Below are 22,167 nucleotides of genomic sequence, written 5' to 3' on the forward strand. Positions count from 1 at the left end.
CTGGCTAGACTCTTGCTGATGTGAGTCACAGACTCCAGGTTCGCGTGGCTGCCAGCCCAAGGGCAAAAATCCAGAACTCTGATATGTTCTCCACTTGACACCAAGCATTCAGCTCACTGATAGGCTGAGTACTGAAATTCACACTGGGGCAACCAGCTCCATTTGTCTGCATGTTGGGATCCCAGACACTTACAATGAATAGCTGTCATTTCCTATGGGGGTAAAATCGAAGAGAAGGGTGGGAGTATCTTCCCTACTGGTCTAAAAGAATTTCTTTTATGGTTTCAATGTGGGGTGTGTGAGAGAGAATATATATTCTCTCTCAGATGATTTGACCTTGCAAAGCTTCCTGATTTTTAATCCAAATCTCTGGAGAGTTTCCAATTCTCTGGGAAGTGGTAGAATTGCTCAGAATCGAGTTGTGAACAATTTTAGCAATGCAGGGCAGCACATTGCCAAAGCAGGAAAACTTTCTATCTTAAATGAGAGAAGCAAAAAGCAAAAACTGGGGCAGAAGATGTCATACTCCCTGGATATCTAGATAATAGCTCCTTGGTGCATTCTTGCAGAATGCTGTCAAAATTGGCTGGAGTCCAGGAAATCCTTTTTGAAGTCCCTACACATACTCTTGTCCAAGAGGCACTGCATACAGAAAAAAAAAAAAAAATGGTATATGCACCAAAGAAAATTCTGTAGCAGTTTCCACAGTTTAAAGTCAGAGATGAGATCTTTTATAGCTTTTTACTATTTTGGTTTGTCTAGAAATAAGTGATCTTTATAGTTTCTGACCCTCTAAAAAGGAAATCATAGTCTCTGTAGTTGCTATGGAGATGGAAAAATCCCTAGGATCACTATAGAGTATATTATTTCCATTTCTCTCTCTCCCAGAATAGTTGCTTATCTTACCTGAAATATGATGGCAAAATGAGGAAGTACCCACTTACTAGTTAACTTTTTTCTTGATGTTGACATGCCCCTATGAAATGACCTCCCTGCTCCCAATTTCAATTCAATGAGACGTTTATTTGTTAGACACACTTCCTGGAAATGGAAATTTCAATGTCTGGAAGGCTTGAGTCTATATAATTTAAGTCCTCAATATTTCAAAATAGCATCCTTGCCACTGTGGTTCCTAGAATCAAGTAAGTTAAATGAGATCCTTATTTATACACTTTTGATAGAGAAAATTTGGATTGGCAAGTAACTTTCACAATTGAAAGTAAAAGCCTGAATATGTAAAATGAGGAAAAACAAGATAGTAAACTACACTGCTGTAATTCACATTTCTAGGTGAACAGCATGTTGTTTAAATAAGAGCTCATTGGTAACACAGCCAGCATAATATAGGCCTCAGTTTGAGATAAAATAATATTTAGAAATGTGGGTCTCACTTTAAGAAAAGAATCCATTTGGAATCTATAAGTGTCTTTAATGAGCTAAAAAAGAGAAACTAGAGACTACAGACAACTGATCTAGGAAACCAAACAAGGCACCTATTTGCCAACTAATCAGGCTGAGATAAAGGCCTCAAGTAACTCCTAATTTAATGAGGCTCTGTTCTCTATCATAATGGGCACATTTCTGATTTTTGGTTTTTCTTCCATTTAGTATAAAGTGACAACTACTTCCTTGCTGTCAGAATGTTTCATTACAAAGCATGCCTTTTCCCACGTAAATGTTAAATCTATTTATATCAATGTCAAACAAGATACTGAAGAAACTGGACAGGGCTAGAGTAGGAGACACTGAGAGCTGATAAACTGAACATATTAGTAATCATTTCTGATGACAATAAACTTAAACAAGAACTTAGTGAATTTTTAATGTGTCCTCTTACAGCAAGTTATTTGTTTCATATTTACTCTGAAAAGTGCCTGTATGATTTCTATTTCTAAAAGTGCCACTTGAAATTCGTATTGCTGTCATGACTTCCATGTAGTCATAAAAATAAATGGCCATTTCACACATAAACAACAGAGAATTCAAATTCAGTTCAGCACTTGCACAAGCTTTGGCACACAATCAAAAACTGAGAATGTCTCACACATGTAGGTATGCTTAGTCCTGTTTTACACCAAGAAGTCAGCTCAAACACAGCTTTGTGAGTTTAAAACTCTGAGGAAAGGTTTTAAATAATTGTTCGATCGTAGGATGTGTATACAAACAATCTGAAATTTTGCCTTCTATTTTAAGGTTTGTAATAAAATATTTATAAATTATTTATAAAATATTTACTTCAAGTTTTGTCAGTGTTCCTTTAGTAAGACTGTTTCCATAAGAAAAAAGAAAAGCTACCCAAAAATTGAAACCATACAGTCTCAGATATATAACACAATAAGTAAAATAAAAGATAATATGAAATTGATTGTTGAGTGTATTTTCCCTGAAAAGTGACTTACATATTTCAATTATATTCTGGCTTGAAGTATATTGAACTTAATTTATAAATTATAAAATTGCTTTCTAGTGATTCTTCATCTTTTATGTCTCAGAATGACTTAATGTGAGCAGATGGCTATAAAACACCTGTGATTCACATTTTTTTTTAAACTCTATTTACTTCCTGAGGAAATTTTCTATTTGGTTCACTAATAGCTTCTTGATCGCATCTTTTTCCTGCCTCTGCAGCATTCAGCACTGTCAAATATGGCCTTCACCACACAGCCCTGGCCTCTGTAGTCTTACCAAGTTCTGCTAGGCCTCAGGTTTCTCTCCATTTCTCTGAGAGCTGCAGGTCTGTCTTCATTCATTAATTCAACAAATATCTGTTGAAAATCTGCCATGTGCCTGATACAGTCTATATACTGGGAATACAACAGTGAACCAGAAAGTCAAAGTCCTCCTTTTTCTGTTAGCCCATAAGCACTTTGCTGTAGCTTTCAGCAGAGTCAGTCATTCGATGGTTGAGTCCCTACATGTGCCAATGCCCCACTATTGGGCACTATGAGCAGCGATTCTATGACACCATCTTGACATCTTGCCTATCCTGTTTTCCATCTCTACCAATAAGATCCATTTGTGTCCAGATGATATTTAGACCATGGGAATGGCTGAGACTATCTACAGAGGTGGGGTTATAGAAAAGACAGTTGGAAAGGGGATATCAGAAAAACCCATATTTTGTGAGCAAGTGTGGAAGAGTGATTCCTAAATTTTTATCTCTAACTGCAAAGACCTCTTGAACTTAACTTATTCTATATATTCAAGAGATATTCAATATATTTCTTGATGTCCACATGGAAGTCTAATAAACATCTTAAACTTAACACATCAAAACCAAACTTATACTCAACCGTGTATCCTTCCTTGTTTGTCTTACAATTTTCCACATGTTATAGTTAATGGCAACTCCACTGTCTCAGCTGTTTATGCCAAAATTCTTAGTTTTATCCTTGAATATTCTCTCTATCAACCCACATGCAATTGGCTACCAAATCCTATGAACTCTATACCTTGAGAATGTATTCAGAATTAGAAGCTCTCAGCACTTTGAACGAAACCATTATGTCCAGCTTGGATAGTTCAGAATACAGGTATAATGATAGTGCTTTCCTAATAGGGTTGATGTGGTGACAAGTTATCATAGCAAAAAATTTAGAATGTATCCTGGCACATAATAAATAAGTGGTAGCTACCGCTGCTGCCACTGCTAAGTCGCTTTAGTTGTGTTCGACTCTGTGCAACCCCATAGAGCCCACCAGGCTCTCCCATCCCTGGGATTCTCCAGGCAAGAACACTGGAGTGGGTTGCCATTTCCTTCTCCAATGCATGAAAGTGAAAAGTGAAAGTGAAGTCGCTCAGTTGTGTCTGACTCCTAGCGACCCCATGGACTGCAGCCCACCAGGCTCCTCCGTCCATGGGATTCTCCAGGCAAGAGTACTGGAGTGGGGTGCTAGTATTGTCCAAATGTCACTTATATTCAAAGCATGACTATTTTAAAGGCTTTCTCCTCAATAAAATTATTTTCAGTTTCTGCTGTCTACATTGATTTTTTGTTGTTGTTTAGCTGCTAAGTTGTGTCTGACTCTTTTGTGACCCCACGGACTGTAGGCTGCCAGGTTCCTCTGTCCAGGGGATTTCCTAGGCAAGAATATTGGAGTGGGTTGCCATTTTGTTCTCTAGGGGATATTCCTGACCTAGGGATCAAACCCATGTCTCCTGCATTGGCAGGCAAGAGTTCTTTACCACTAAGCCATCTGGAAAGTCCACATTGCTTTCTACTTTTCACAAATTGAGTAACACATGCCTTATACAAGGTATTTTGGCTGTATTATGTCTTTCCTACTTTTATTACTTTCTAATTTGTTTGTATAAGTCTGACCTGTGTATTCAATTAAAGTTACAAATTACCAGAGCACAGGGACCATATTTTCCATTTCTCTTTTAGAGTTAAAGACAGTATTCAGGCCTCACTATATATGTGTTCGTTTGAAGTGAAAAGCTTAGTTGAAGCTCTGTATCTTAACCTGTTTATGAAAATCAATTTGAATGGAGCCATTGATCCTTTAAGGTTTGTTACATTGTTCTCGAACCATGTGGACACACATTCAGGCCTGAACAGATGTTGTGAGTACTTTGGATTTCTCCCTGTTTATTCTGTTTTACTTTTATTGGTTATTTAGCTGTTAAGAGTAAACAGTAGAGTAACAATCTCTATGTATTCCCGGCCAAGTTTCTCCATGGTTTCCTCACAGTACCTGAGATATCTAACAATAGACAGAGTCCTTTTAGAATTATGCCTAATTTCCCAGATGCCACAGAGCACCAACAAGAACAAGAGCACCAAATGCAAAACCTGTACTCCACTGCTCCAATTGTTCCTCAAAGATGACAATTCTAATCCATTAGTACCAACTAAACAGAAAGTGATTTTGTAAGTCCTTTTGTGATAGGTACATTTTGCATTAAGTTGCACACATTGTCAAAATCTTTTTAGAGAAAAATATCTTGAAAGAAAAATTGGCTCTTGCTCATGGTAAAAGAGAGTTGCATAGAAGCAAATGCTTTTCTCATCATTAAAAATTAAACATATGGCATTCTATCTTTCCAAAATTTTTAGCACCAGGACATGCTTTTAAGTCTTGTGTAACTAAGCAAAGGAAGGGCAGATAGCTTTTACAGAGAAACACTCTATTGCATACAATAATCCAGGGAAACGTGGAAACGGATTACTGCTGAGGGATGGGATTGGAAAATATGGACAAGATGCTTTTCTTTCTTCTTTTCACTTGATACTCCTTTATCCTATTTAAATACGCAATCATGAACATCTTATTATTTTGATAAAGAACAAAAAATCCAGTATGTGGGATCAAGCAAGTTCACACAATTATTCAAGATGGAATGTAATTAAATTTGTACAAATTAACACAAATGCCAGTATACTATTTGGGAAAAATAGGAAACAGATTTGGCAATACTTTGTACATTTTATAAATGGTTAATGTTTTTGATATTGGGAGAACATGCTTTCTATTATAGTATTTTATACTGGGAGAGAAAAGCAGAACCACTGTTCCATATAATTGTTCTGAATGTAAATGTACAAATTTAATAAAACCAACAAACAACAAAACAACACATGTTACATGAGAGGGACCTTAAGTCTTAACCTCCTTTCATTATGTTTGTTAAACCCTAGACATTTCCCTAATGGTGAGAACACCCTTTAATGTTTTGCCTCAGGTTTGGAAAATTCAATTTGGAAATTGGTAATAATTGGTATCCATTAATTAATTATGTGTGATTTACAACACAAAGTTCTTGATTTTTTCCTTGACTGTTTAATTATATGCACTAGAGTTCAGAAATAAGCAGACATGGGTAAAAGTCACTGTAGTAGATTGAACTATATGCAATTGCCAAGGTTTGAATACTTTTACCCACATAATGCCAATTTATAAGGTTTAGTTTAATGTTATCAAAGTACCAACATGCTCATGATTACCATTTTAAGCAAGAAAATGGATAGAGATCAGCTTTTTTAAATGGCAAAAGAGAAAAAAGCAAAAATTTCAGAATTGCAAGGAAGAAAGAAAAACACTATTCATTAAACTATCCTTCACTTAGAGCTTCAATGCTTTTGAATAGTTTAAGTAATAATTCTGAACTCAGAACAAAGGATTCTAAATCACTGAACTAGGATTAGGAAAAAATGAATTCAGCATATTTCATTGAAAATAAAACTCCACATATAACAACAACAAAAAACAATCTAAAAAATAGCATCCTGTTCTTGGTAAAAGCCATGTAGCATGGAAACTTGGAACAACTTAGAGTCTGCATCTTCAATATTAAATATTAAAATAAATATTCATTTGGACATAAAATTAATAGGATAATGAAAAGTTTTACCTGTGAATAAGTAACACGTAGCTTTGGAAATACAGTAAATATGATTGAAAGTAAATAAGATTCTTAACCAAAGTTTCTGTCGAAGCAAATATTTTCAGCTATGTGCATTCTCTTCGTGTAAACTGTTTGTTTTTTTTTTTAAACCATTAGGCTACTTGCCAAATCTGGGAATACCTTTGTGTATATTTTATGTTACCATTAACATTTAAAGCTTGTTTTCTTTTTACTTATAAATATGGAATTTTATGTTTCACCATATCATAAAGGTAATTTTTAAGGAGTATTTACTTGGAAATTTAATTTACAATAATTTTTCAGATTTTAGATATATGATGAAGTAATGTGAGTTTTATAAAATTTAAAATTTGTATAATTATTTACAAGAATCAGGGTCTTTTCCAGTGAGTCGGCTCTTTGCATCAGGTGGTCAAAATATTGGCTCTTCAGCTTCAGTATCAGTACTTCCAACGAATATTCAGAGTTGATTTCCTTTAGTATTGACTAGTTTGATCTCATAATGTAAAGGAGGTTAATTTTGTCTCTTTTTTTGAAAATATTCTTGTCACTAGGAGCTTGATTAATGCTCTGTCCTCTTCAGTCACAGACTTTATATCTGGATTTAACAGACTATCATCCATTCTTTCGTTCATTGAACAGATAGATATTCATCGAGTGCCTATTAACTGTTAGGTACTGTCCCCCCTGATGGCTCAGTGGTAAAGAATCTGCCTGCCAATGCAGAAGATGCAGGTTCGATCTCCGGGTTGGGAAGATCCCCTGGAGAAGGAAATGGCAATCCACTCCAGTATTCTTGCCTGAGAAATCCCATGGACAGAGGAGCGTGGTGGGCTGCAGTTCAGGGGGTTGTAAAGAATCGGACATGACAGTGACTAAACAATGACTGTACTAGGAGTTGCAGATACAGTGGTGAACAAGAAAAACAACTTTTTTTTTCCTATGGTTATGATTATGATGGATATCAGTTATCATAGGGAACAGGTCAAAAGGAGTACATGGCTCTTTTGCACAGCATGCCAAATGGTAAAAATTGTATCTTTTGCAGTTGTTGATTCAGTATCACTGTCTTAATAAATGTAACACTGCAGTTAAACATATATATGTACACAAATGCAAGTATATGTGTTTTTAGAGTTATAAAACCATGCATGCTTGTTTTCACATTTTAAGAAGGCGGAAATAATAGCTTTAGGCGGTTTTAGATAACAAAAATGCCTTGAGACCCTTTGTAACTTGCCTAACAGAAGAGCACACAACTTTCATTTCTAAGGAAAAAGGATTAGAGAAATCCATTAGTAGCTATTGTGACAGCAGTCATTGGGGAGTATATCTATCTTAAAATTGAGAAAGAGAAATTGGAGCACCAAAGACTCAAACTCCAGTTCATTTTCACTCTCTGGAATTTGTCTTTATCTGACAGATGAAGGCAACATCCTATATAAATCTAATCCTTATCCATTTCATGTCCCATCTAGCTACCAGGCACTATGTTAATGACATACCAAATTGGGAAGGGTATTCAATCAAAAGGGATTAAAGAGCTTATTAATTAAATTTTTCTGAGCTTTAAAAGAAAATTTTTAAAAGTTTTATTTACTGACTCTACAGTAAGTTGCCCTTTAAATTATTTTCCCTTCATTGTTTATGGTCCACATGTGAAAAACTGGTCCTAAATACAAGGACAGATTTTGGTTGAAACATTTTCCATAGGAAGATAATGTCCTTCCATAAGTAATAAATCAGTAATCATATATCATGGATCAAAAAAAGACATAATAGTTGGTCAAAGAACAGCTTCAATAGTTGATGAATTAAAGAAAAGCCTCCATACAACTTAATTGCAACCTCAAAACTTCTATCAGCCTCATGAATTGTAAGTTCTAATGTAGAAGCTTCTGACTTCCAGAATTTATTAGATGGGGGTTATCAAAATAGTCTTTCTAGGAGAATGGGAAGAGGCAGAGTGAGTCCTTAAGGTACATTTTAGCAGCTGCTGCTGCTGCTAAGTCACTTCAGTTGTGTCCAACTCTGTGCGACCCTGTAGACGGCAGCCCACCAGGCTCCCCCGTCCCTGGGATTCTCCAGGCAAGAACACTGGAGTGGGTTGCCATTTCCTTCTCAGAGATGGCAGTAAATTGCTGCATGGGAGTAAAAGTAGGACAACTGCTGGGCCTGATAAAATAATGGCTGGGAGAAAAGAATGAATAATTTCCTATGAAAGAGAGATATGTAAAAGATACAGAGGGAAACTACCAAAGTATACATAAATATGAACTCTAATGCAGTAAATATCTATAATATCTTCACTATAAGAGAAGTGAAAACTGAGGTACTGTATTAATGACTTAAGTATGAATCCAATTATAGCAAAGAAATTAATATTTGTAAAGTAGTTGACAAATATCAATAACAAATCAAGCAAAAAATAAACAGCAAATTAAATCAATCCCAAATCATAAAAGCAGCTGAAAAAAGGAAATATATAACTGAATAAATGTGCTAGTTGAAAAACTTGAACATTCTTTAACACCATACACAATAATAAACTTAAAATGTATTAAAGACCTAAATGTTAAGAGTGGATACTATAAAACTCTTAGAGGAAAACATAGGTGGAACACTCTGACATAAATCACAACAATATCTTTTTGGATCCACCTCCTAGAGTAATAAAAATGAAAACAAAAATAAATAAATGGGACCTAATCAAACTTAAAATCTTTTGCACAGCAAAAGAAAACATAAGCAAAATGAAAAGGCAATTGACAGAATAGGGGAAAATGTGTGCAAAGTGACCAACAAGGAATTAACCTCCAAAATATATAAACAGCTCATGTAGATCAATAACAACAACAAAAACAAATTTTTAAAAAAGGCAGAAAATCTAAACAGACATTTCTCTAAACCGCATGAAAAGACGTTCAGCATCACTAAATACTAGAGAAATGCAAATCAAAACTACAATGAGGAATCATCTCACACTGGTCAGAACAGCCATCATCAAAAAGTCTGTGAACAATAAATGCTGGAGAGGATATGGAGAAAAGGGAGCCCTCCTACACTGATGGTGGGGATGTAATCGGTATAACCACTACGGAGAACAGTATGGAAGTTCCTTAAAACACTAAAAATAAAGCTACCATAAGATCGAACAATTCTACTCCTGGGCATATACCCAGAGAAATCCATAATCCAAAAAGATACATGCACCCCGATATTTACTGCAGCACTATTTATAACAGCAAGACATAGAAGCAATCTAAATGACCATCAAGATAAAGAAGATGTGGTATATACTGATATATATAATGGAATATTCAGTTCAGTTCAGTTCAGTTGCTCAGTCGTGTCTGACTCTTTGCCACCCATGAATCGCAGCACGCCAGGCCTCCCTGTCCATCACCAACTCCCGGAGTTCACTCAGACTCACGTCCATCGAATCAGTGATGCCATCCAGCCATTTCATCCTCTGTCGTCCCCTTCTCCTCCTGCCCTCAATCCCTCCCAGCATCAGAGTCTTTTCCAATGAGTCAACTCTTCACATGAGGTGGCCAAAGTACTGCAGTTTCAGCTTTAGCATAATTTCTTTCAAAGAACACCTAGGTCTGATCTCCTTTAGGATGGACTAGTTGGATCTCCTTGCAGTCCAAGGGACTCTCAAGAGTCTTCTCCAACACCACAGTTCAAAAGCATCAATTCGTTGGCACTCAGCTTTCTTCACAGTCCAACTCTCACATCCATACATGATCACTGGATAAACCATAGCCTTGACTAGACAGACCTTTGTTGGCAAAGTAATGTCTCTGCTTTTCAATATACTATCTAGGTTGGTCATAACTTTCCTTCCAACGAGTAAGCGTCTTTAATTTCACGGCTGCAGTCACCATCTGCAGTGTTTTTGGAGCCCAAAACCATAAAGTCACCCACTGTTCCCCATCTATTTCCCATGAAGTGATGGGACCAGATGCCATGATCTTCGTTTTCTGAATGTTGAGTTTTAAGCCAACTTTTTCACTCTCCTCTTTCACCTTCATCAAGAGGCTTTTTAGTTCCTCTTCACTTTCTGCCATAAGGGTGGTGTCATCTGCATATCTCAGGTTATTGATATTTCTCCCAGCAATATTGATTTCAGCTTGTGCTTCTTCCAGCCCAGCGTTTCTTATGATGTATTCTGCATATAAGTTAAATAAGCAGGGTGACAGTATACAGCCTTGATGTACTCCTTTTCCTATTTGGAACCAGTCTGTTGTTCCATGTCAAGTTCTAACTGTTGCTTCCTGATCTGCATACAAATTTCTCAAGAGGCAGGTCATGTGGTCTGGTATTCCCATCTCTTTCAGAATTTTCCAGTTTATTGTGATCCACACAGTCAAAGGCTTTGGCATAGTCAATAAAGCAGAAATAGATGTTTTTCTGGAACTCTCTTGCTTTTTCGATGATCCAGCGGATGTTGGCAATTTGGTCTCTGGATCCTCTGCCTTTTCTAAACCCAGCTTGAACATCTGGAAGTTCACGGTTCACATATTGCTGAGGCCTGTCTTGGAGAATTTTGAGCTCAGCCATAAAAAGAACGAACTAATGCCATCTGCAGCAACATGTATGGACCTAGAGATTATCATACTAAGAGAAATAAATTGGACAGAGAAAGACCAAATATCATATTGAGAGAGTCACTTCCTAGGCAGCTTGAGAAAAAGTCCAGGGTCACTGAGGAGGAGAAAGGGGTCTGGGGCTCTCAAGGAGGAGATAAGGGTCAGGAATTCTCAAGGAGGAGGAAAGGACAAATGTTTTTTCCTACATGCCTTAGTAAGGATTATATAACAATAACGTATCCTGCTTGAGGACATGTTTCTCCTTCCTGAAAACCTTCTAACTAATCCTGTTATCTTAAAGTGCATATTATGGGAGTGGGTCTAGTAAGATCTTTACAACCTTGAGACATTATTTTTGATTTACTGTAATAACTAATTAAAAAAGTATATAATTCCCTTGCTAAGACTAGTGAGGGGGGCACTCTCCATCCCCCTTCTGATGTCTATGTCAGAAGCTCTCTCTGTTCCTTTTTATACTTTAATAAAACTCTGCTACACAAAAGCTCTTGAGTGATCAAGCCTGGTCCCTGGCCCCAAAGCGAAATCTTCTTCTTTGGAGATCACGAATCCGACATCATTCACTGTAAGCTATCAATATGATATCACTTAAATGTGGAATTTAAAAAATATGACACAAATGAACTCATTTACAAAATAGAAACAGACTCAACAGACTTTTACAATAAACCTGTGCTTATCAAAGAGGAAAGGCAGGGGGAGGAATAAATTAGGAATTTGGGATTAACATACATACTACTGTATATAAAACAGATAATCAATAAGGACCTACTTTAAAGCACAGGGAAGTCTATTCAAAATTTTGTAATAACATATATGAGAAAAGAATCTAAATACAGCTGAATCACTCTGCTGTATACCTGAAACACAACATTGTAAATAAACTCTACTCCAACATAAAATAAAAATTAAATTAAAATTGAAAAAGAAAATCTTGATTTTTCTGAGAAATCACAAAATGATTACATTATTCCAAATGTTATAGACCAAAAGATCAGATCTTACAATATGGTAATACATTAATAGAAGTCATATTTTTCCATACACCAAACTATTTCATTAGAAAATTTAAGTAGAATTCAAAAAGCATTTGTAATCAAATTTCACTTTGACTTTTTATATGCTCCATGATTATTTAATTTAAAATAATTACAATAATTTTTGCTGGAGTAGTAGTAGCAGTGGTGAAAAATCTAATCCTTTATCTAGCATGGCCCTATATTACAATATACACAAAAACATTGATTATTTTCCTTCAGATATTTTGTTCTGATTTGTATATGCCATGCCTCCATCGATTATCTAATTCTCCTAATACCAAAATAGAAAACCGGTCAGTTTGCTCATGGCATTAGCTTTGTCTTCATTCAAGTGACTGCCATTATTAAATGTGTGGTTAAGTGTGATGAAACAGATTTCAAAGGAGAAGGATTTTGACCAGAGTAATAAGATCTCTGTTACCAGCACTGATGCCCCTGTTTCACAGCAAGACTGGTGTAGAGAAGGCCAAGTTTTCGATGAGAAGGAATCTTACATTCCTAAGGGATCCTTCACTGACTTCACAGGACTCCTAAATTCTCCTGAGTCCGAACTTTGCTGAGAATGGGCTTTTATACAACCATGCTCAGGTTTTTGGTGAACACAGAAATGAACCTTCTATATTCCCTTTGAAAACATCCCCCAAATCTGAAAAACCTCTCCTTACCACCCAAGCCCAAGCCACTGGCATCCGTTTTCCAACTGTCCTCCTTGCTTTTACCCTTGGTCTCCTACAGTTCGACTCTCAACAGGGCAGCCACTGTGATCTTTTTAAAGCATAAATCAGATTGTGTCACACTCTTCTTCTCCGAAACCTACAATGGTGGCTATCTTACTCAGCAAGAACAGCAGTCTTCAAATTGGTCCATCAGACCCTCCACAACCTGGATTCCCCACGACCTCTTTGATCTCATGCCCTGCTACCCTCCCCTGGATCATTCTGCTTCAGGCACTCTGGCTTCCCTGCTGTTCACTGATCAGGCTAGGCACACACCCAACACATGGGCCTTTGCACTGACCTACCTACCATGCCTGGACAGCAAGTCTGGCTGCAAGGCTGACTCTCTTCCTTCTCCATATCTTTGCTCAAAAGCCCTTTCTGCCCTATTTAAAATCACAATCCCATCTCTTGCCATTCTACCATCTTCTTCCCCTTCAATAGTTTCATACTCCCTTATTAAACTCTGTTTTTTTTTTTTATATAGCTTCTATCATCTTTAACATACAGCATTTGCTTATTTATTATCTGCTTGTTTGGCTATATTCTGTCTCTTTCTGCCATAACAAAAGCTGTAGTTGGGAGGAGTCCATCAGTTTCATTGACTGCTTTTTAAGCACGTAGAGCAATGCCTGTTATATGGGAAAAGCTTAACAAACACGTTTGAATGAATGGATCCTCACTCCTTACCTTATTGGCTTGTCCCAATAATTCCTTTACGGTCTCAAGTGTCCTGCCTAAAAGCTGAACCAGTCAAAGAAGACTGAACAACTTCGCTGCACAGTCTTTGGATTTTTCAGCTTATGTCAAGCTCTACCCAGTGCTGCTGAGGTTGAATAAGGGTTGCCTTTACTTCTTGATCTTATCTAAACTTGACATTGGGCCCAACTGTCCTGTCAATATCTGTGAGCTTCCTTCATGTGTCTATACTTCTTGTCACTCCTTTGTATACCAAAGACATGAAACATTTTATTCACCTCAACCAGAGCATCTGTGCTATCATTAGTTTAGATGAAACAACTGAAATGATGCATGTCTGACTTCTTTTTTTCCCCTCCATTTCTTTTCCTTTTTCCACCTCCCTTTTCTCTTTCTTCTCTCCTCTTCCTTCCCTCCTCCCTCCCTTTCTCCCTCTTTCCTTCCCTCCCTCTCTTCTTTCCTCCCTTTTTCTCTTACTGAAGTATGGTTGATGTACAACACTATAATAGCTTAAGATGTATAATATAGTGATTCTATATTTTTACAAATTATATTCTATTTAAAATTACTATAAAATAGTTGCTGTACTCTTAATATATCCTTGTACCTATTTATTTTAAATATAGTAATTTGCACCCTTTAATCCCCTACTGCTATCTTGTCCTGCCCCCTTTCCCTCTCCCCACTAATCACCACTAGTTTTTTCTCTATATCTCCAACTGTGCTTCTGTTTTGTTACATTCATTTTTTTTATTTTTTAGATTTCACATATAAGCAACAACATACAATATTTGTCTTTTCCTGTGTGACTTATTTCACTAAGCATAAGGCTAACAGGTGCATGAAAGACGCATGCTTCTTTTTATAGCATCTTTTTAAACTGGCACAGATTCAATAAGAATTCGAATCCAAGACATTTTTTCTACGAACTGTCCATGCCAGATCTCAGTATTCTACTATACCCAGATTCATCCTTGCTATACTCCACATAATACCCTAGAAACCACTTCACGCAACATGGTTGCTTGGGTTTAAATCCTTGCTTGACCAATACTAGTTGTGTCAACTTTGCCAAGTTACTTTATTTCATATGGCTTAAGTTTCTTCATCTATAAGATGTGGATAATAACTTTAGATACTTCATAGAGTCATGAGTATTAGTTAATACATGCTAGTTATCGAGTGCCTAAGCACTGAATACAAATTGATTCTCATTACTGAAGAAGAGAAATTGTAGCTGTCATCCTTATTCTAACTCACACACTTATTTTTGTCCTAATAATTCACCTTTATTCATGCCAGGTCCCAAATGAGTAACTATGGCCTAATTAAGCAGATAATTGATAATTAAAGCTCTGACATAAGAATATTGTTTTTGTACATGTTTCTCATTCAGCACTAGCTATACCTTAGCTGGGCTTCCCAGGTAGCACTAGTGGTAAAGAACCTGCTTGCCAATGAAGGAGATGTGGGTTTGATCCCTGGGTTGGGAAAATACCCTGGAGGAGAGCATGGCAACCCACTCCAGTATTCTTGCCTGGAGAATCCCATGGACAGAGGAGCCTGGTGGGCTACAGTCCATGGGGTTGCAAAGAGTCGTACATGACTGAAGCGACTTAGCACTACACATTCCTTAGCCAATGTGCATGCGAGCTCAGTTGCTTAGTTGTGTCTGACTCTTTGTGACCCCATGGACTGCATGCAGCCTGCCAGGGTCCTCTATTCATAGAATTTTCCAGGCAAGAATACTGGAGTGGGTTGACATTCCCTTTCCAGGGGAACTTCCTGACCCAGGAATCAAACCCATGTCTCCTGCTTGGCAGGTGGATTCTTCCCAGGTGAGCCACCTGGGAAGCCATTTAGCTAGTGTAGCAATATTAAATGAAGATTTCCTTATGTAAATAGGTGTTTGTTTATCTGGTTAGGTCTTGTCAAAATGATTAGGTAGCCTTCTAATTCAATACACTTGTGGAAATCATATATGCTGTATTATTTATACTTAGTTCAGAAATTACTCATTTTAACTATTGTACATTATTTATGTTGTATTGCACTTAAAAAATACGTATGTTAAATCACAGCACTACTTACTACAGTTCTATAATTTGATTCATGCAAATCTGTCAGGAATAAAATCAACCACAATTTAATTTCAAACCGTCTCAACCAGCAGCTGTACAATTTATGCACTGCTTTTCTATTTTTACTACCAGATAATGACAATGATGAATGTCTTTAAGAGGAAATACATATTCATTGAAAAGACTTGAGATCAAAACTATCCCCCTTCAAAAAGCCCATAAAGGTGAGAAGACCATTTGCTTGTTGCAGGAGTCATGGTGAGAGTGAGATGGAATTATACCTCAAACCATCTAATGAGGATTCAAAAATCTAGTTAGATTAAATCTACAATAATCCAGTTTTACAAATCACAGTAATCAATACCATCACAATTGGTATCAGCTATAATACTATTAAATATATCTGCAAGAAAAAATAATTAGCTATGAGTGCAGCCGGGGGCCCATCCTTCTGAGTGTGCCAGGTTAAGAGGTATAAGGACATTCAATTGTGAACAATTGTGAACTTAATAAGTTTAGGGTCACTGCTCTCCTGACCTGTCTGTCCATGAACATGGAAAGGAATGGATATTAGTTCATTAGCAGTGATTTACATGTTGAAGGACAATGATGAACTTACAAACTGTGCTGTCATGAGAAATCAGTTAATGTGAATTATGACAGGAAGGCTGGCAAGTCTCTTTTATCAATTGATTTGAGATTCTTTCTTTCACTGTACCCACGAGTGATTTGACTTTCACTTCAAAGAGAACAAGTAACAGCACCATACCAAATGGATGGAGGAGCTCCAGAGATTCATGTATCTCTTATTTTATTTTAAAGTATAATTTTTTAGCTTATTTGATATAATGCATGAAACTAAACTCAAGTCACTCAAGATATTGCTACTCTGATTTCGAAAACAAACAAATGGCTTCATCTATTTGTAAAGTGAAGCAAATATGTGATATGGAATGAGATACCAAGAAATCATTTTGAGTAGAAAATCCTTTCCCTGATCAGTGCTGTTGAGAGGAAACTTACTGTCTGTCTGTCATCTTACGCTATCTGTACTGGAAAATACTAAGCTCTGGTTACACTAGAATGTTTCGAGTGTGAAATGTATGATCACAAAAATTATCTTTTGTTTACACACAGTAGAGACACAAACTATTATGTGTATTTTCTTGATGCTACATTCATCTTCAGACACTTCCCTCTAAAATTTAAAGTTCTTTATCCTGATTTGTTTTAGTTTGGAATTCAGAAACTTATAGTTGGTGCTATGAAAAAAAGCTGGATTTGGCTGGAGGCTTTTGCCTGGTGATTTTAAATAAAGTATTTTACTGCTTTATATTCGATTACATTCCAAAAGTTGTAGTATGATACTGACACTAATCTGAAATGGAATCTATAAATTATAAGTGGAAAATATAAAACTAAAACCATATACACAACAGATATAATTTAAAACCTCATCTAATTTCCCTTTTCACGGGAAAAGAAAGACAAGCAATGTATCACTTGAGAATAAACTGTTTCTCTAGCAAGGTTTGTGCTTTAGTGAGTCCTTTCTGCCCTGAACAGTAGTATTGGCTTGGGGAAAAACTTCGTTCAGGTTTTCCTGTATGCTGCAACAGAAAATCACAAAGCAACTTTTTTGGCCAACTCAATATAAGAAATTATTATTTTGTGAGTGTCTTCATTTTAGGAAGAAATAACACATTTATTTTAATTTACATTTCTCTTTCTCCACCAGATTTCTAAAGCTAACTCTCTCACAAAGTGTTTTAAGATTTCCATATGTTAACTCAAAATGCCTTCAGTATACATATTTAAGTCAAATATTCTGGTCCAGTAATGATCAACGTAATGATCTTGTAAAAATCTGAATGGAAGTGCTTTGGTTTTACCTTCAGAGATTCCTCTTGTTTGAAGAGATCTTGAAAATCTTTAGCACAGAGGTCGGGAGCACTGAGAAGTTGTTCCACTTCTGAAAGGGCTTGTAAGACGTGAGTGATCTCAGTCAGGTAAGTAGAAGGCACATAAGAAATTTCCAAAGGCATGTCTTCGGTCATCACCATCACTGATTCTTCATGGACAGTGTGCTGGTATAGATATACAAAAGAACAATTCTTTTAGCTTCCTAATATTGAAAAGACCTTTACTGAATTCATATATAGATTCCAGTTTATAGCTGACAGAGGGCTGAAAAGTGGATAAAAACAATGCAAGATGGTAAGTCTCGTAACAAGGTTATCTATTATCATACCCCCTCTTTCAAAAAATATTAGAGCATTTTATAATAAGAGATATGCACACATTAGCATCATGGATAGGAGAATGAAAGACCAACAGTCATAAGGTCACAAGAGGGATAGTTTTACCCCAAGAAACAAATAATCCTTACAACTTTTTTTTTTAATGCAATTCTAATTTGACTGGAAAACTAAGTATGGGGTGGGATGCAGTGGGGGTTGGGGGCAGGCTCTACATCTGTGGTATTCATATCTAAGGGACTTTTTCTAAACTTTTTTCCCCTAATCTTGATTAAGGTACAGGAGGGACAAAGTGGTTTTGGTTGGTAGCTGGCTTTCTATTAAGCAACTTTCTCCTCTAAATTCTCAGCATCAACCCTTCTCTCTGATGCTAGTTTCTTGCTAAGTTAAAGTGCAAAGTAGGGCCCTAGATAAGTAGGATTGAGAATGAAATTCACATTTTAATAAGAACTCCCCCAAACCCAAAGATCCAAGAGAAAACCCGCCTCTCCTCCTGCAATTATGCTTCACTGCCTGCCATTCACATGCTAGGAGAGGGACATCTGGGCCTCAGAGACTGTTTGGACTTGGTCAGGAATGCCTCTTTCCCTATTCTTTATAAGAGCAAGAAATTAACACTATATGGCACACAAATGCAAAAAGATAAATGACCTCTGCTCTCTGTATACTCTATAAGCAGAACAAATTTTGTAATTAAAAATAGTTTCCCAATAACTTTGTTTTGAGTTCATGGACTGCCATCTGCCTGGTGATGTGGTCAGCTGAAGGTTTCCAGTGACAGGGTCTCTGGGAGAGTTCTGACAATAAGCATGCTAACATAGTCACTTGTTACTGAACAGCCTTTATGAGGAGACCATCCTCATTTTTGCAGTAATGTAATTAAATGCAGTTTAGGATCCCAGACTGAGCATGCACAAAGATGAGTAAAAATATAAGCTGGTCTATTTATGTTTTCTTTTTGATCACTCAGGTCCAGGATTTTTGTACACATTTCTCAGATAATACAAAAACAAAATAATCCTAATTCAGATGGCTCATCTATTTATGACATTGCAAATTCATAGAATTACACAAATTAGCTGACATTACAAAACTGTACCTTTTACAAAGTTTGGTTTCCTGCCAAATATATGACAGTTATTCTTTCTTGATGAACGGAATGATAATCGAAGTGCACTTATAATTTTAGATTTAAAATAACAGGATTTTGGGCTAGAGTTGGAAGATTTCATTCCTTCTACTGTCTTCATACCTAGTATCTAGTCATCACAGATAAGAGAAGTTAAGTGATGAATATCAGCTGAAGAGCGAGAGCTAAGGGATGATCTTGTAAGCTTTTATGAGAAATAGAATATTTGGAAAATTGTCAACTCATTTTCAAGAAAATTCAGTTATACATTTGAGTGTTATCATTTATTATAAATGCTAATAGACACAATAATTTTCAATACAGAGAGATGTATTGTAATTTTCATATACAATGAATGGAGACTCTTTGTAAAAGTAAACCAAGAGACTTGGGTATTTGGAGATTTAGTTTGCTCTCTATCCCTTAAAATACATTGTTCCTCTTGACACAGTCATGCAGGTCTATAATAAATAAACTATATATACTGAATACCTTTCAGTTTAGTTTTAATAAAAATTTCAGACAGTTATTAAAAAATCAGTGTAATTGGAAGTATCGTGTTCATTTTCTCTTCTTTATGCAAAACCGTGCACTCATATTCAGATTTTGCCTTTTCATTTGAATTTCATTAACTCTACCTTGAATAATTATATCCTTCCGAATTCTGATGTGTACAAATCCTGTCTAACCTTTTGAAAATCAACTTGCTTTTGTTAATGTTCTTTACCACCTTATATCATTATAGATATTCATGCATCATTAGCAAGGAAGTGCTGTAGCCATACTAATTCACTTTATTCCTCTCTGTTCACATTCATTTCTAATGATATATACCCAAAAGAATACACTACGCTCATTTTCCTGGAATGAAAATCAAGAGATGTGGAAGAAAGCCCTAAAGTACCTATTTTTATTAGCAAATGGAAAGCTCAATTGAAGTTTAAAAAGGATTATTATGGGACAAAGTTATGATTTTTAACACCTAAAGTTGAGATGAAAACTGGTTTCAAATTTTGAGCTCTGTAAATAGGCACAGGTATCATTCATAAAGTTTTTAATAAACTTCTGTTTCTCTAAAATTTATCACTTTTTTGTACTACTTAAAATTTGATTCCTGAAGGGCCACATTCCATGCATGAAATACAGACAATCCTGTTTTGAAACAAATGATGCGTTATATCTAAGATTTTAAAACAAAATTTTTTCCTCCATGATTTAATAGACTTCTCTCTCCTCAATATAAAAGTTTCAAATGGGTTGTGGTTACTGGCTCATTTATGACTTATGAGGTCAAAGAAATTCAAGAAGAAAAATGCACTATATGCCATATCATTATGATATATTCTTTAAAAATACCTCTATATCTAATATAAATGTGGTATATAGAAAAATATGTCAACAAATTCAAAGCCTAACAAAACATAGACAAATACCTGGACAAAAAAAGTAATGCTGTGATGGAACACTAATTTTTTTTTACTTCATTAGTGTTAATAAGAATGAAGATATGCCAAATATTTAATACAAGATTATTTATAAATAATTTAAAGTGTGCTATCATATGAAAACCTGTTTATATTTTGTCTTTCAAAAAATAGCATCCTTAATTATTACAAATGATTTAAAAATAATAATACAATGGTATATAAATCCCCAAATGGTTTACAGGTTTTTACAGAGGTTCTGATGGGCCATAGATAATATGGTAATGGGAAAAGACTTAAGTTATTTAAGACAGGCAACTTTCTCTCCTAGTCTCAAAGTCTTTAAAAAAGTTTCCTTCTAATAAGATGGGCAATTGAGTCATTTGCATTTATTTCTCTTTGACCATGTATAGAAATTATAGCCCTAAAAAGGCAAATCAAATAATCAAATTTGGCAAAATTAATCCATCTAGAGAAAGAAGACTCAAATAGTATGGCATACACACACACACACACACACACAAAAAACAAGAATATGACACAGCTAAGATAGGTAAGGGTTTAGTCTTTTCTGTTCACAGTTTTGGATACAGATAAATGGCATGGCAATACTATCATTCTGACCAGACTCAGCCTTGCGTGCTTTCAATCAAGTCACTGGGCAGAATGACCTTATATAGTAAGCCTAATCCGGAAGTTGGTGATGGACAGGGAGGCCTGGCGTGCTGCGATTCATAGGGTCGCAAAGAGTCGGACACGACTGAGTGACTGATCTGATCTGATCTGAATGAGATCACAAGAGTTGGTTATGAGCCTCGATAAAGAAAATAGCAACAAGAGAACATTTTCTCTTGGCAATTTCCATCCCTCTTCACTGCATTATCAAGAACTGTGCTTATGTGAAGCCATGTCACACAAAAAAGGGGGGATCAATCTTTGAATAATCATAAAGCAGTTCATGAACACATTTTATTAAGCTTATAATTTACCCCTTCTTCCCGGGTAGCTCAGACAGTAAAGAATCTTCCTACAGTGCGGGAGACCAAGGCTGGATCCCTGGGTTGGGAAGATCCCATGAAGAAGGGAATGGCAACCCAGTCCAGTATTCTTGCCTGGAAAATTCCATGGCCAGAGGAGCCTGGTGGGCTACAGTCAATGGGATCACAGATTTGGGCATGACTGAGCGACTAACACTCACATTTGGTTCAAAAACAATAAAACACACTACATACATAAAATAATTAGGATAAAGTATTACAGAAACTCATTCCTTATATCTATATTCATTTTCTAAAATTAGAACAAACTTTCCGTGTAAGGCAAGCTGGCAGGGAAAGAGATAATCAGTTGGAGCTGGATATAGTAGTCTTTCTTTAAGAACATCCTACTTCCAGGAGGCCAGGTATATGTAGTGTCCGTTGTAAAGGGTCTGGTTGCACCTGTTCCTTGATCTGCCTTGTGTTGATTTTTCCCTTCCACATCATCAGATTTACTTAATTCCTTAGGGCCAAGCTAAATTTCCATCTAATTAAACTGATAAACTAAATGTCGATAATGTGTTAATAGCTTATAGTTGTTTAAAGTGTTATCCTTCACAGGATAATATTTACATTTTAATAAGGATTTCTAATGCATTAACATAAATTAGTAACTTGGTAGAAATCTAGTCACTAAGCCTGTGAGATAAATGACAGAAAAGGCTTTTATTCCCACCAAGGAAAGCACCAACACATCAGCACTGACATATATGGCTGACCTCACGAGAAATCACCAGTAAAATAACATGAGAATTAAACAGATAAGGCTATATACCCTAGGTACCTTACAATATAAAATAA

The 22,167-nt window shown here is 36.1% G+C and overlaps 1 protein-coding gene across 9 annotated transcripts in view; it reads right to left on the reverse strand.

Moving 5' to 3' along the window:
• The window catches only part of DMD (dystrophin), a 2,656,945-nt gene that overhangs the window by 1,281,353 nt on the left and 1,353,425 nt on the right, over nt 1–22,167 (reverse strand). For all 9 annotated transcript variants that reach the window (XM_027533579.1, XM_027533577.1, XM_027533571.1 and 6 more), the window contains one exon: nt 17,411–17,605. In XM_027533579.1, the coding sequence (XP_027389380.1) occupies nt 17,411–17,605 (195 nt within the window). The remainder of the gene's footprint in view (nt 1–17,410; nt 17,606–22,167) is intronic.

Source organism: Bos indicus x Bos taurus, chromosome X, assembly GCF_003369695.1.
Source record: "Bos indicus x Bos taurus breed Angus x Brahman F1 hybrid chromosome X, Bos_hybrid_MaternalHap_v2.0, whole genome shotgun sequence".
NCBI lineage: Eukaryota > Metazoa > Chordata > Mammalia > Artiodactyla > Bovidae > Bos > Bos indicus x Bos taurus.